The following is a 15,243-nucleotide window of genomic DNA, read 5'->3' as shown; positions in this document are numbered from 1 at the left end:
AAATTATTTATGAGGAAAATACGTACAAAAATGTTAAAAGTGATGTACAAAATAAGTTAACAATGATTTTTACGAAATAATTTGTTATCTTATTACTACTTAAAGAAGTGATCATTGATAAATGCTTATTTAGTAACTACTCAGATCACTTGGTTAAATAAGGCGTTTACAGATTGTTATTCAGGGCACTCCAAAAAATAAGTAATGCTTCCTTTCTCATTGATCAGATTGTACTTATACTATTACAGCGGTGTTAATCGATTTACTGTAAATAGCTAAAGTACTAATACAATGTGTTACTAATAATTCATCAATAAATTACAAATCTTAGTTTAGATACTCCAAATGAAGGTGTTTACAATTAAGATACATGTAATTCAGGCTGAAGATAATAGGATATTGACGTTTTCTTGATGTTTGAGCTTTTATTCATACTAAAAATTTGCCTACAAGTAGATTCTCTACCTTAGCAACTCCATGTCTTGTTTGTCGTTCTTTAAATGGCTGGGTACATAAGAAGTACTTAATAATACGATGATTATTTGACATATACATCGTATTTCTTGTACTATTGATCATTTATGAGACGATTTTACTACAAGAGAGTCATCCATTCACTCCGCCTCTTTTCTGAGGCATCGTTGTTCTGTACGATTATTCACAAATCTGCTTGTCACAGTAAAAGGCATTATACCAGTTGCTTAGTCATATAATATCCTACTGATGAGATTATACAAGAAATACTAACTAGTTATCTAAGAGAAAGTTAGGAAGTAGAGTTCCAAACCTGAGTACTCCAGGTGGGGAGCAACCGCTGTACTATTTTAGCGACTGAAAAATTTTAAAGCTGCATGCTATCTGCTGTGAAATGAAGAAGTACCTTTACCCGATATCACACTGTTGAAGTCTCTGCCAAATTTTAAGAACATGCCTGTCCTAGTTATAAACAGGAAGAAGTTGACTTTAAGCTAATTTTACAAAAAAAAAAAAAAAAAATTCTCGAACACTAATCCATGAGACAATCTTGTTTTGAGCATTTTTAGATATACATGCATCGTTTTGGTTGTTGTAATGACATTCTGACCTATATTTTTTGTAAAGCTGTATAGAAGGATAAAAGAGACTTGACTAAACTAAAAGACATTACCCATACTAGTAGAATTATTTACTTAGCCTTATTTAAAAAGTTAAGTATGCACTTCTAAGGTAATAGTAGCACGTTTACCAAAGTTAAGTCTACTTCCTAAAACTTCCCCCGTCGTTCTTCCATACGACTTGATAACTGTTGCATATGGTCATGTATTTTGGAGTCATTTATGTTGATTCGCTTTTATACTATTTCGTCTAAATTATTGCCTCATCGTAATTAGGAAGACCTCGTTTTTGTGTAAAGATAAGAGATTTGTTTATTTTTATTCTCTGTTAAAAATCTTTTTGAACTTTCGTTTCTACGTTCTTAGTATGGACAGCTAAGGATGAAATTCAGAGTGCATTGGTTGTAGCGTTTATGGATATGTCAATTTTTAGAGGCGCAGTAACTATAATAGAATCTATGAATGTATATTGTTCTTGTAAGTTGCTACATTGGCATTCGCTGGTATCTTAGTAAGCATGATATTGAAGCATTCCCCCGTCCCCTAAATTTTCGTCGTTGGTCAGCGATCGAGCAACATGTTGTGGTAGATTTGTAAGAGAATTCTAGATTGCTCATAAAATGTAAACTTGCCATGGATAATTGCATTGTTATGGCACTTGCTGAGCTGAAAGAAATAAATATCTCCCACATTTTGTTCTAAGGGTTTCCGGTGAGTGTTCGTAAAGTATTTTTCGTCAAAAATGTGTAAGTTTTCTATAACGTTTCTTTAGATAAGTTAAATTCGTTTCCGATAACTTTTCTTCATAACTCATATTGATTTAACAGTCCGTCTCAGTGGAATGCTTTTATCTATTTTCTATAGTATTTTTCCAAAAAAATAAGTTTTGAATTTATGAAGGTATTTGTATCTATATTATTAATAGCGACATTTTTCTCTACTAAGAAACTCTGCTTCTTAGGGTATGTTAATAAAAGTATTCTTGGATGCTTTGTTTTGATAAAAGTGGAGAAGCATGTGTTTACAGAGCCCATATATTTGAATACGAATGATACAAAGCCTGATTCAAGGATGTACAATGATTTAAGCTTGCTTTCTTTTATAAGTTTCCCTTTGACTTATTCTATAAGTTTTTTTTGTAGTAACGACTGTTCCATGATTCAATCGGAATTACATTACAAAATGCGTATCCATAAATTCTGTCAATACAGAGATCGTCTACAAAGATACACGATGTTTTTGATTTGAGTCTTATCTTATTATTATTTTAATAAATGTCGCTGTAATACTCATGAAAAGTCATAAAAGTGTAATCTTGGTCATTTTTTATTGACTGAATGCGTCTAAATATGATTGTGCATTTCAGTCGGCACCACCCGTTACAGCCTGCGAAGCTGACTAATTTTACAAAAAAAGTGTTTGTGTTCTTAGTGGATGTTGATGTCCTGTATTATGTTATCATATAGTGCAATGCTTTTGTGTTAATCAATTCATCCAGCGTTCTTCCTTTGAGGTATTCCATTTCCTTATTTTTAAGCTACTTAATTATGCGACCACATGCCGCAGTATTGCATTGTTCTTTTGAGCTGAATTTTGCAATATATAACACATGTAGATGCGTTGTTTTTTAATTAAATGAGTAACACATGTTTTCTAGTAGAGTTTATTACTGGGTCTGAAACATCGCATTCTTCTATAGTTATTAGACAGAACGTTAGAAAATAAGCAAAAGATTTTTTAATGGAAAAAAAATATAATTTATTAACTGTACTTTACATCATAGTTTGATAATTTAGCATTATTATTTTGCAGCACATTAAACAAAAACTTTGCTTATTTTGCATTACAAATCATCATTAAGTAAAAACCAAGCTAATTCATTTATTATTTAGTGCTATGTTTTTATATGTTAGTAAAAACAATTGCTATTTCTTAAATGGTATCAAAGATTGTATTTTTGGCGGAGAATAATACTTCTTATCAAAGTCATATCTCAATCAATTTTTGCAAATCAGGTTTGTTTATTTTTGGAATAAAAATGCGTGTTTCTGTGCAGCCTTCTTAAAAAGTTAAAAAAAAGATGCTTGAATCGATGTCAGCAGGTACTGTTGTACTGACCTTTTGTATACAAAGATTTTAAATGGGTACCAGAGTTAAACTATTTATATTCCACAAGCAATTTTCAGCTTGTACGGGGATGCTGGAGACTAAGTTCTGGTATTCTCTTATGAAAACTATGGTTCATAAATTGTTTTATTAGCATTGGAAGTATGTGATGTATTCATGTACATACAAGGTATGGTGTTGAGATCTGATTTTAAACCAGTGGATAGTGGGTGCTTGGGTACCAAAGTAAGAAGTTATACTTATATAAGATTATATGGCAGATAACATAATTATAATTATAAATGTACCTTCCATGAAACGATGTTGCATACAAAGGTGGTGCAATTATCGTTGGAAACAGTATACCTACTTGAGTTGGGTGTGGTTTCAGTAAATATTTTAATATTTAATAACTGAACAATTATAAACAACATATATAATGGCACAATACAATACAAAACAATATTGAGGCAGGCTGATCCACGACTGTGCGCTTTTATCGAATCTTTCGATGGTTTCAAAACAACTTCTTACTGCCCACGCTGATTACATCTGTAACACCATGCTCACATCTATTACATACGCTCACACACTTATTCCTACTCCATATTTAATATCTAAAATATAATTGTATCTTAAAAATTAATACAAACCATTTTGTCGTACCGCTTTCTTCGATAGCATAGGAGTATGTATCAGTGAATGTCCCTTCAGGACGTTCATCACACGTACGTTTTGTTAACAGATATTATTGAAGCATTAACAGTATGCAAAAAAAAAACCATAAAAAATACCCTAAAAAATTGCAGATCAATCACCTTTTTCAATTTTGTTCTTATTTACAAAGGAAAAATTGTGAAAGAAGAAAAGGCAATAAAAGTCAATTATTGTATTCATGCAGTACGGAAATTTTTTTTTTTAATTATGAAAATTTTGAAAAATGTAAAAATGTATAAACATTTATTTATTTATTCTAAAAGTAACAAATTAATTATGATTAAATAAATGTTTATTAATACATATAAAAGCTGCTCTGCTAGTATATACTTATTTCCAAATTAAAAAAAAAAAACACGTATTAAAAAAATATGTTTTATTGAATAACTAATTCATTTAAAGTAAAATAAAACGAAATAAATGAATACACATCAAAAAAAAATTTACGTATAAAATAAGCTACGATTTGTAATAAAGAATGAAGTAATCGGTTTTTCATCGTTGGGCCTGCTCATAGCAGAGTGAATAAGGGGCTCGCCTAGTGTGCAAGAGGTTAAAGGGCTTGAATCTTTTTGGATACTGTTCGAAATTGGTTTAAAAAAGAAAAAATAAGTAAGATTCAAAATGTGTGGTGTGGTGCAATGATGTAAGAAGATGTTGGGGGACTAGAAATACCTCAAGAGTGGTTAGGTGAAGAGTAAGAATCAAGCAAAATCCACTTCCGTTCTTCTTTTTCTTAAGGTCAACATTCTGAAATCGTTGATTTACTCCATAGGGCAGAACGCGCCTGTAGAAGTATAACTTAGAAAACCTATGATTATTTTTATGAGATCCGTTATAAATTTGTTCATTTCTTTGTTATTTTTAGCAATGGCTTGATTTTAGTAAACGGCAGTTATTTTTCTGTAAATGAATCTCTGCAATGTAATGCATGAAATCGTGAGGACAAATACTCACCATCATATTTCCAACGTTATAATGATTCGTATCAGTGCAACTATTAGTCATGATTGTATTTTGCTAAATGATAAGTACGCCATATCGATTTGTTTCAGCTAGCAATTGAAAATGAAACAATATTTTTTTTTTCTCCTGTTCTATAGTTTTTCGTTTTATGCATTCTACTATCTTCAATAGACGCCCCAAGTACGAGTTTTAAAAGAGTTTTAACTTGCTTAGCATGGAAAAAGTACGTATGCGTGCAGGTGAAGCATAATGGCACACACACACTCACACTCTTTTGAATAACTAATTATGTTTAATTAGTCAAGTGGAAAGTTAATGTTCGATAAATATAATTATATAAATAAGTGAGAAAATAGTTTCGCAAGTTTATTTGATTGTAATTCTTTATTTTTGATACTGCGACATAATTCTACTATACATATGATGTTTCATTACACTAAATTATACAAACTTTTAGAATTATTGAACAATCATTTTAAATATTTTAATTTATTTTTCTTGACTTTTTTTTATAAATCTTGAATTCCAAAAAAACCATCTCTTTTTTCTTTGAATAAAATGAAAGTCTTATAGTCCTTCAACTTATCATACCTTTTGGTAGTCATTACAATGCTACGATAGTCTGATAATTTCTTCGATTGTTGAGAAACAAGATAGTAAAATGACATACATTAATAGGTTTTTTCAAACCCTGTCAGACAATAGTTGAAAAAACTTTAATATTCTGCGTACAAACAGTATGAAATCCTTTTTTTTCCAACATTCATAATTCTATGAGTCATTCTATAAAAAGTAGCATATTTTAAAGGCTAGAAGAGACAAATTCTTAAAATAGAGTATTGAATGTTAAAAATTTTTTTTAATCATAGTATTTATGACTACAGTACATTCATACATAACTTACCTGTACTATTTAAAAAATTCATCATTGAAGTCGATAATTCAACACCAAGCAATCATATAATGTCTAATATGGTTCTGGGCTTTTAAAAAAGAGCGTTATGAGCACTCATAAATTTGTTGAAAAATTAATATTGAAAGACACCAAATGAGAATGAAGCGTAACGAGTTCTTTTGAAAAACAACGTTATGGGCTCTAATTAATCTGTAGAAAAATCGAGATTGTAACACACCAAATGAAAGTTTAACTTCGCTTCTGTGCGTATACCATACAACAAAAGCTTTGTTCTAATCCAACACCTTTCAAGTCAAATTCCATGATTTTTACCCTAATCGAATACAAAACATCTTAACCAGCACCTGCACCCTCACCACCATTCAAATCTTACGTATAATTTTTTCTGTTAGTATGAAATACGAAAAACTTTTGTACATCTTCATTACATTAAGATCTTATGGCATAGAAAAATTTAAAACTCTGTATTTAGATGATTCAAGGCATCGTTAAAACCTTAAGTTTTTTAGTAAGACAAGAACCTTGAACCCTAATTAAGCTATTTCTTTGCATTTTAAACAAAAGGAATACTTTTTAATGATCCTTATTTTATTGTTCCTTCACTAGAAATCGTTCCTTGACTGTTTAAGATACGGTTTTAGAACACGAAATAGACCATTTCCAGTAAAATGATTCAATTATTAAATTCAATTACACTGCAAGTCAAACACTTATAAACTGTAGTATTTGTCTTTAGCTATAAAATTTATTGTATTATCATTTGAAGATTTGATTTAAGAATCATGAGAATAAGAGCTTTGTTAACTATGTAAACAATGAAGAATCTTCTGATGCATGCACTCAAAAATTTTTGAAAAAAGTGTTTCCAATCCAATATGAAGTCTTTGTTTTAACTGCAAAAAGGGGAGTAACGGGGTGATGTTTGCATAGTGTAAAAAGCTGTACTAGTGCATGAATAGAGATTGTTATTCATGTGGAGCATTTTACAGAGGCCTCACTGACCCTTCGTAACCACCCATTGTGCCTCTATAGTGTTTCCATCTAACCTGACAGTCTATCCATAGTCCCTATGGCAAAATAAGAAAACATGCGATGCATTTGTTCGTTATTTTTAACCCATAAATTCATAATAAAATCCATTTTCTTCTTCCTTTCCCTACATTTTCCGTTTTGCTCACCACACTTCCTCTATCTAATTGTATTGTCACATCACTGACTAGCCACAACAACAGAACATTTACTTTTTACGTTGTTATTTTGTTGTTAGATTTTATGGGTTATTTGCTAAAATTATTACAAACATTTTTGAGTACACAAAAAAAAACCGTAAACTATTAAATCCATTTGGAAGCTTTCCCTTACATTATCACATATACACATGAGTAACTTTATTACTAAATTGTTTCTATGTTAATCAGCCTAATAAATTTAAGGTAATTAAAAACTGTTAGTAATCATCTGTAGTTTTTACTTTAGTTGGTTAAAAGTTTACAACTAGTAAGACGTGCTTGTCTAAGTAATACTGATTCAAAGACTGAGAGCATTAAAATTTTTGAAATACTACAATCATAATGCTAATTTTATTGTTATAAGCTATAACACTGTACTTCAGAGTTTATGACAAACATACACGTTATACTTCTTCGAAAATCTCTATTTTTTTAAATAAGGTCGACTAGTAACAATAATTAAGAGTGTCCATGGATTTAGAAGCTTAATTGTCTGTCACATAAAGTATACAAATTTGTATAAGTTTCGAACTAATATGAATAATAAAAGTATTAATAAAGCTTGTTATACCTAGTGAGATCATCTAAGTATCTTATTTTTTACAAAGTTTTTTAATTTCTGCATTTTTTGCACCAACATACAAAAAAGACGAAAAGTTATAAGAATAAAAAGGAAGTTATTATTATTTTATAAAAAGGTGATAATAGTAACGTTTACATTTTGAAAGCCTAGAAAAATTTAAAAGCCAAAACAGACAAAGAAACTTACTAAGTTTTACATTCAATAATGTCTTAATTTGTACGAGCCTTATTTGCTTCTAAGCTTTAAGTTGTTGATGTTCAAATTTAATACATAAATTCTTTTTGTTGATTACTTTGAGAGATTTACTTTTTATCAAATAATTTATTACGTAACTGTTGTACGTTGTTTAATCTAAGTATTGTAAAATAAAAAAAGACATTTTCAAAACCTCTTCGTGCTCCTAAAATAAAAATCTATGTATCAAGCTGGAATAAGTCCACGCTTTTAATAAAGAAAATTAGAGTCTCAAAAGAACACAAAAATAATAACATAACGAAAACTAGTTTTAAAATAAAAGTACAAACTACCTTAAATAAACTCTATAATACTTTTCAGCTTGGGCTGTGGCTGTATCTGCTTCCTTTGGTGTAGGAGCAGGCGCTCATCGGTTATGGACACATCGATCTTACAAAGCAAAAACTCCCTTAAAGATAATTCTGTTGCTTTGCTACAACTTAGCTGGGATGGTAATTGTAAAATCTAAAGCTACAATATATATTATACTTATTTTCTTGTATAAATGTAGTAAAACATTAAAAAATTGTTATAAATATTTGTAAAACGAATACGTCACGCTTAAAAAGACCTTATTTTTCGTTAAATCCATAAGGCAAACATAAGCTGATTAATGTAAGCACTAGCGCATCATGTTCATTACTGTTTCTTACTCCTAAAAAATGTATGTTTAATATTTTCTTTACTGCTTATTAATCTACAAACATTTCAAATAGTTACTATTGGCACTAACCATGAACCTGGAGGTGGTAAAACGATATGCATCAGTACTTATGGTGTCGATTCAGTGATACGTGAGGGATGCCAATGGTGTTAAATGCCAGGTAGTCTGTAGATGTATTTAAATATCTAAAAAACGCATTTTACAGTGGTACAGAAAGAAAAAAGCGCTTAGAAAAATTTAGTCAGTAGTAAATCCTTTGATACTTTGATACCTTATATAAGTTATAGATGGCATTCGATAATTACAGCGGCTACAAGTACGATAAATTCCAGCAATTACAATTAGTTTTGTCTGTTTAACATTATACAAACAGCGGGACTTCACGACCAGCAGGCTCTATACGCCAACATCCAAATATTAAAATATATGTAAAATACCTCACTTTTTTGTTAGCCTTATAAAGTTTAATTAACAGAATAAGCATACACTTTTACATATAAATGAAATTTTACAGTTACAAAACGAATTATATAAAATATGAAATACATCCATACCAACAAAAACTGATATAATAGGAATCAGTACCATAAAAAAAAATCATTTTTTTGTACTCAAATGTTCAAATTAATATATGATCAATTAAATGAACATTAAATCACGTTTTTCAAAATTGTATGTGATTAAAAGGAAAAAAATTATTTTACTGATAGCACAGGAGGTTCACAAGAAAGATTTCCATGTAAAATGTTGATTTATTATGAAAATTCTCGTGGAAAAAGAGTTTACTCACTGGCGTAAACTAGTATAGAATGAGTACTAGTTTAAAAATAAATGACCAGCTTTAGAACGTTTTACTTACAATTAGACTTAAACTATAGAAAAAGTTCGTTCTCGAAATTTAAATCCAAAAAAAATGTTGGAAGAAATAGATTTTATGATATAAGATAAGGCTTCTATGATCTTTAAAAAAGCCTTAAAAATAGTTGAAAGAACATAACGTTATTTATGTAATTCTAATGACCATTTTAAAGATAACATAGTTGTATTAAAATCAGATTTTAGACAGATTTTTTCAGTTTTAAAAATAATAATAGAAACATGATTGTACAAGCAATTATAAAATAACACGCAGCCCCCCGTCTCGGCTTCGCCCAAGACTTACTAAATAAGACACCGTAGTGTGTTGACATGTAATGTAAAACATTTTCAGTTAGAAATTTGACACACATTTCTGATACATCTCTCTGCAAAAAAATCTTCTTATTAAAAACGTATTTTTTTGGAATCCATACAATTTATTTGGTCAAATAATGAGGTGTAAAAATTCAAAAAAATAATTATGCTAAAAAGTACCGTGCGTTCTTTATGCCATAAAATAATCGATGGCCATAAAAAGCCGTTGATTTACAGTTTCTCCCGTGTAATTCACGAAAACTTCTATTTTTTAAAGCTGTTAAGATTTGAAGCCGCCAAAAAATTTATATTAAAAAAAAATTTTTTTCTCATATCTCAAAACTTTATTACCAGAGCAACAAAGTCCTGGACCTTAAACCCTACAGTTTTATTGCCACAAAAACACAAAAACATTTTCTACTTATTTAAAAATCTGAAGTAGGATCTTTAAAGATTTCAGAGATTGCTGTGAGGGTACAATAAAAAGCTGATCTCTCACGTAATGGACTCTTAAGTTGTCGATTTTGACGCTGCTGTTTCAATCTCGATAAATTTTCTGCGTCAGTTTCTTAACGCCTAAGTAAAATTGTATTTATTAGATACACTTAAAGTTTTTCTTACAATTTACCCTCTTGCGACTTTTGGCATGCTTAAAATTTTTGTGACCCCTAAAAGCTGTTTTCTGTCAACTTTGTTAAGTTCTAATATATTTGTTGTCAAGGTAGTTTGACGTCCGATGGCCCTAAAAAAGACCGGTGAGCTTCTTAAATTAGTCTTCTCAAGTTTCATGACTGCAGTTAACAGCAATTGTGATTGCCTGGATACCTCAGGACGATCTTCTCTGGCTTACTGTTAAAGACCCAGACTAATTGGGAGAAAAATTACAAAGTCCAAAGCTTTGGGGCTAGTTGTAGTGCTCTTTCCCAACGTCTCCGGGTATAACGTCAAAGACGTTGGTGTCTAAAGCACCTTTTTTATTTGCAGATTCAGTGGTTTTGGTGATCTTAGATGAAAAGATTGGTTAGTGATACTTGTCCAGTCGAGGCTGTCCCGTTGGCTCAATTTTTTTTTTTCTTCATAGCTGTTATAGGTTTGCCCAACGCAGACCTTGGAGAGGATCAGTGATTCCTGGTTGAATGCTTAGAGTCGAGAGGGTAGTATAGGCTCGTCGGTCACCGGGTTTTCCAGCCTTGCGAAGAACAAATCCGCAGGTGACGTCTGCTAGTGAATGGCTCACTATGTTTAATAGTGCCCGTCTTTAGTTAATATAGTATTTTAGTCGACGAATCACTTCTAGAAATGGTAATAAAAATGTATTTGTTGCCACGGTAGTTTACACTTAGGTGGATCTTAAAAAGAACCGATGAAATTAATGGTTAAGTAGGGAACGTAAATACTTATAATGGCCCTAAAAAGCGCCAGTGGTGAAACTTCCAGGCTATTCTTTATTATTATTCCTGATGATGAAGAGCTGGCTATGGGTTGCTTGATTCTTACCCTGGAAGTCTTGATATACGGAGACTGTGATGGAGGGAGGTACGCTACTGACCAAAGAATATCTTGTCTCAGGTCGTTCCCCGGATAACCAACCGCTTATCATTAGACGGGAGCATGTGGGTAAGTTCGTTGGGGACGCGACGATCAAAAAGGTAGCCGTTGTGGCTGCCCGTGCTCCTCAGAGCTGTTTTTCTTTGCTTAAATTTGTAGCCACAAATTCTCTAACTGCACCAGGTGGGATGGTGGGACTGCCACACAACTCTAAAGAGTTGGTGCAGATTGTGCTCTGGCTAGATATGTCTCCTGGTATTGTAGCAGAGGCGGCATCGGTTGGAATTAATTTTTTTTTTTTTATCGCACTCGTCGAGATTCAGGGTGAATGGACACCTAGATCCCTTTCTCCTTAGAGCAGAGTGTCATCCGTAACCGAGATAGCCAGCTGCAAGACTATCATCAGCATTCTTTATACAGCTCGTTGAACTACCCAAGCTCGACTACATGGCTACCGAGACGCTCCTGCCTATTATAACCACACTTATTTAATTATGTTGCAGGTAGCTTCGATTTTATGTCGACGCCACCTAGCGGATTTTACTGAACTGCAGTGAAAAGCTCCCGTATTTTTGCAAAACTTTAAGCTTATTTATTGCTATTGTTATCAAGTTCTGAGTGGGCAATTGGTAAAAAATTTTTTAATTGCAGCTGTAAGGTAAAAGTACGTATTATGGATACAAATTTTGATTGTTACGTTTTATCGACTAATAATAAATAAAAAAATAGTCATATGTCCATAATTTTTGGTTTTAATAGACGTGCTATGCTCTTCTTAACAAATTGACATTTTTAAAATTAAATTTAGATGTAAAAAAATAATTTTATAAGCAAATATTGACACGATTTAAATGTCCATAACTATGGAATAGCTAAAAAGTTGTGTCCATATTTATGAGACACAAGTTTTAATTATGAAATTTACATGTTAATTAAATGGGCTCGTGCGTTTAATAAATAGGAACATCACATATTGCAGGTTATGTTTTAAACTGTCCGTATTATGAAAACCGGATTCGTAAGAATATATTTTTCAATATAATAATGTTTGAAATTGTTTACTATTTTTGTTAATTTGATACGGTTGTATTATAGAGATTCTTTAGTATATTTTATTTTTATTATAAGAATTTTCATGATTATTTAATTTTGTGTTTTTATAATAGGGACATGTTACACGAATAGGTACTTTTATTTTATTTCTGGATAATTAAAATCAAAACAATTTGAAAATGATTTTTTTTTTTTTGTTAAAACCTTGCATGTCTCACGTCCTTTAAAATCTACTAATAACACTATTCTGAAGTGCGTCACATTTGATCGTCATTGTACTTGTAAATATTTTGTTATTAAATCCCTTTTTTTTGTATTGTTAATAATGTTTTTCTTTTGATTATTTTTTTTCTTATAGAAAACAATTATAATTATCATTATTCACTTATTTGTTATTATTCTTATTTCATTTTTTCTATGGTTTCAAGTACGAACATATAATATTATTATTATAAACAATGTTTTTTTTTTGTTTTTTTTTTGACAATGCCTTATCTTCTTAAGGGTTGCAAAATATAATAACTCTATCTTTTATCCTATTACTTATTTTTCTGTAAGTTGGATGTTGTACAGCCAAAAAAAGTTACACGTAAGTTTACTTTTCTCTTTCTAATTTTTTTTTCTTTGCATTTATTTTGCACATTCGTCCGAAGGCCACAACGAAAAAGAGCTTTTTTTTTTGTATTTTATCAATATTGTTCCCATAGGAGAGGGGGCTGTTAATTGTTTGAATGTCTGGTGATTACGTAGTTATTGGTTATTTTATATTTTCTTTCAGTATAATTTGTTGCTTTCTCTTATGGCTCGTCTGAGGGCCGAATTAAAGAAAAATAATATTCTCCCCTATAAGCTTTTTCTCGTTTTTTTCTGCGTTTCCTGTCTTCCTATACTATATATATATATATATATATATATATATATACTAGATTTACCGTTGTTTAATTCCACATTACTTTTGTCTTATTATTATTACTATTCTTATTACTATTTTTGTTACTATATAATTATTATTATTATTATTATTATTATTACTATATCATCGTTATTGCTGTCATTATTCTTGACTGTTGTAAGCATAATTCTATTCCTATAGCCTTCTCAGCCCTTTTTTTTTATAATTGTTGTTAGTATTTCAAGTTAACTCTTTAGTTGTCAGATAATGTTGCTTCCAGTTTGTTGTCTCATGTACCGTCCGTTATCTGTTGCACTGATCGTTATCCATAGCAGTCTATAGCACCTTAGCAAAAGCCCTCTTTCCGCCCCCCCCCCCCCCGAAGGGTACTGTGATCTGGGGGCTGTGTTGTTTATACTTCTTTATTCCTATGTCTTAGGATTTTATTCAGATTCTTTCTGTTACGGTCCCTAATCAGTTTTTCGAGGAGTGGACTAGGCATGTGCTCTTTATCTATCTGTCTATGGGCGTTCCTTGTGTCGTCCCTGTGGATGTTATTCTCTCGTTATTGGTATTTTCTTTCTCCCGTACCTTTTTTCTCTGAGTTGCTTGTTTTGGAACTTAGAGGAGATATAGGTGTTTTTGGTCCCCCGTATCGCCTGTGTCAAAATTAGTCGCATCTACTTCCCGTTTTTCGTCTTTGATTGTTCGGTAAATCTAGCAGTGCGTTAAAGTTAAAAGTATCTTCTCTAGCAAAATGCCTCATTCCTTCATTTCCAACTCAATGGCTTTCTGTCGCCTGGAATTTAACTGTGTGCGTGGTTCTACTAAGTTCCGTGTACGAGGTGACGGCGTGTGTGGAATCGTTGATGGTCCCTTTTTAGAGGAGGTGGTCGAGTGCCGGCTATGTTTGCATGTAAGTATTTGTGCAATCCGTTTTTCATTTTGCGTGGATTACTAATTTCCCTTTCTTCTAAGGTCGTACGGTTGTACGTGTGTCAAGTCGTCCCGTCGACCTGGAAGCGTTCGAAGGTCTAGCTTGTTATTCTCGAGCGTTCCACTGTTCTGGCCCCCATCATGTTTCTCACCCATGGTTTGGTAGGTATATTTTTCTCTCCTCCTTTTTTTTTGTATATTTATATTATTATTTTTATTATTTATTTATTAATCAAATTTATTTTTTTTTTGTGTATTTCCTTTGCCTTTTCTGTAGTTCAGACTGCACTTTGTGGTGGATCCCTATAAGTTGTTTAACTATTCTCTTTCACCGGCTGTGCGTGATTGGGTGCCAGCAGGATTGGCCTTGCCCATTCGTCATTTTACGTACCGTGGTGGCAATTGTTACATTAATGTCTACTGTCCTGGTGGTATAAGGTAGTCCTGTCTGGTGGTGGTGCGGTTCAGCCGTTGCGAGTGTCTGGTTCTGTGGTGCTTAGACATTGTACCGTTATGGATGACGGCGCTTCTTATGTGTTGTCCGTAGGGTGCCGTTGTCATGGCCTAGTACTCCTCGTGGTTTTTGGAGTTTCGTTTAATCCTTGCATCGATTTTCCGATAGAGTGCCACTCAGTTGCACAGGTAGTATGTTTGCATTTCTCCATCCTTCACCGTAATATTGTTTTTTTTTCGTACTGAATATGTGTATTTGCTTTTTCTAGATTTCGAGTCTCGCCAAGGGTCTGTTCGTCGCATCTGATGTTCCTCGGCATGGGTCTCCACGCTGTCCTGCGCCTGTTTCGGCTGATGCCCCATCGGTTGTTATGAAGTCTTTGTCTCTGTCGATTTTTGTTGACGTTCGTGGTCTGTTGCCAACTACTGTTCCTGGTATTGGTCCTTTTTTAGTTGCTGAGTATCCGTTTCTGCTGTGCGTCTATGTCTGGGACTTTGGTATAACCTCAAGTAATTTGTATGTTTTGAAAGTTCTCTTCCGAGTCTGTATTTGTTGTTAATAATATATGTATGTATGTTTTTTGTATAATTTGCTTTTTTCTTTGCCTGTGTTCTTCCTGATGATCGGTTTTATTTTGAAATAATTTGTGTCACCGTTGTCTGTATTTTGTTGTTCTGT

At 32.1% G+C, this 15,243-nt stretch overlaps 1 protein-coding gene across 1 annotated transcript in view; it reads left to right on the top strand.

The window, feature by feature from the left end:
* LOC106641747 (acyl-CoA Delta-9 desaturase-like) overlaps nucleotides 1-15,243 on the top strand; it is a 387,601-nt gene that overhangs the window by 163,579 nt on the left and 208,779 nt on the right. The window contains exon 2 of the mRNA XM_014356261.2: nucleotides 8,167-8,297. Coding sequence (XP_014211747.2) covers nucleotides 8,167-8,297 — 131 coding nt within the window. The remainder of the gene's footprint in view (nucleotides 1-8,166; nucleotides 8,298-15,243) is intronic.

This window comes from Copidosoma floridanum, unplaced genomic scaffold (genome assembly GCF_036245765.1).
Source record: "Copidosoma floridanum isolate Cflo_tuat_1 unplaced genomic scaffold, Cflo_Japanese_pri ptg000020l, whole genome shotgun sequence".
NCBI classification, from domain to species: Eukaryota; Metazoa; Arthropoda; class Insecta; order Hymenoptera; family Encyrtidae; genus Copidosoma; species Copidosoma floridanum.
Note: the sequence above shows the minus strand (reverse complement) of the source record. Positions and strands in the feature narration are given on the sequence as shown.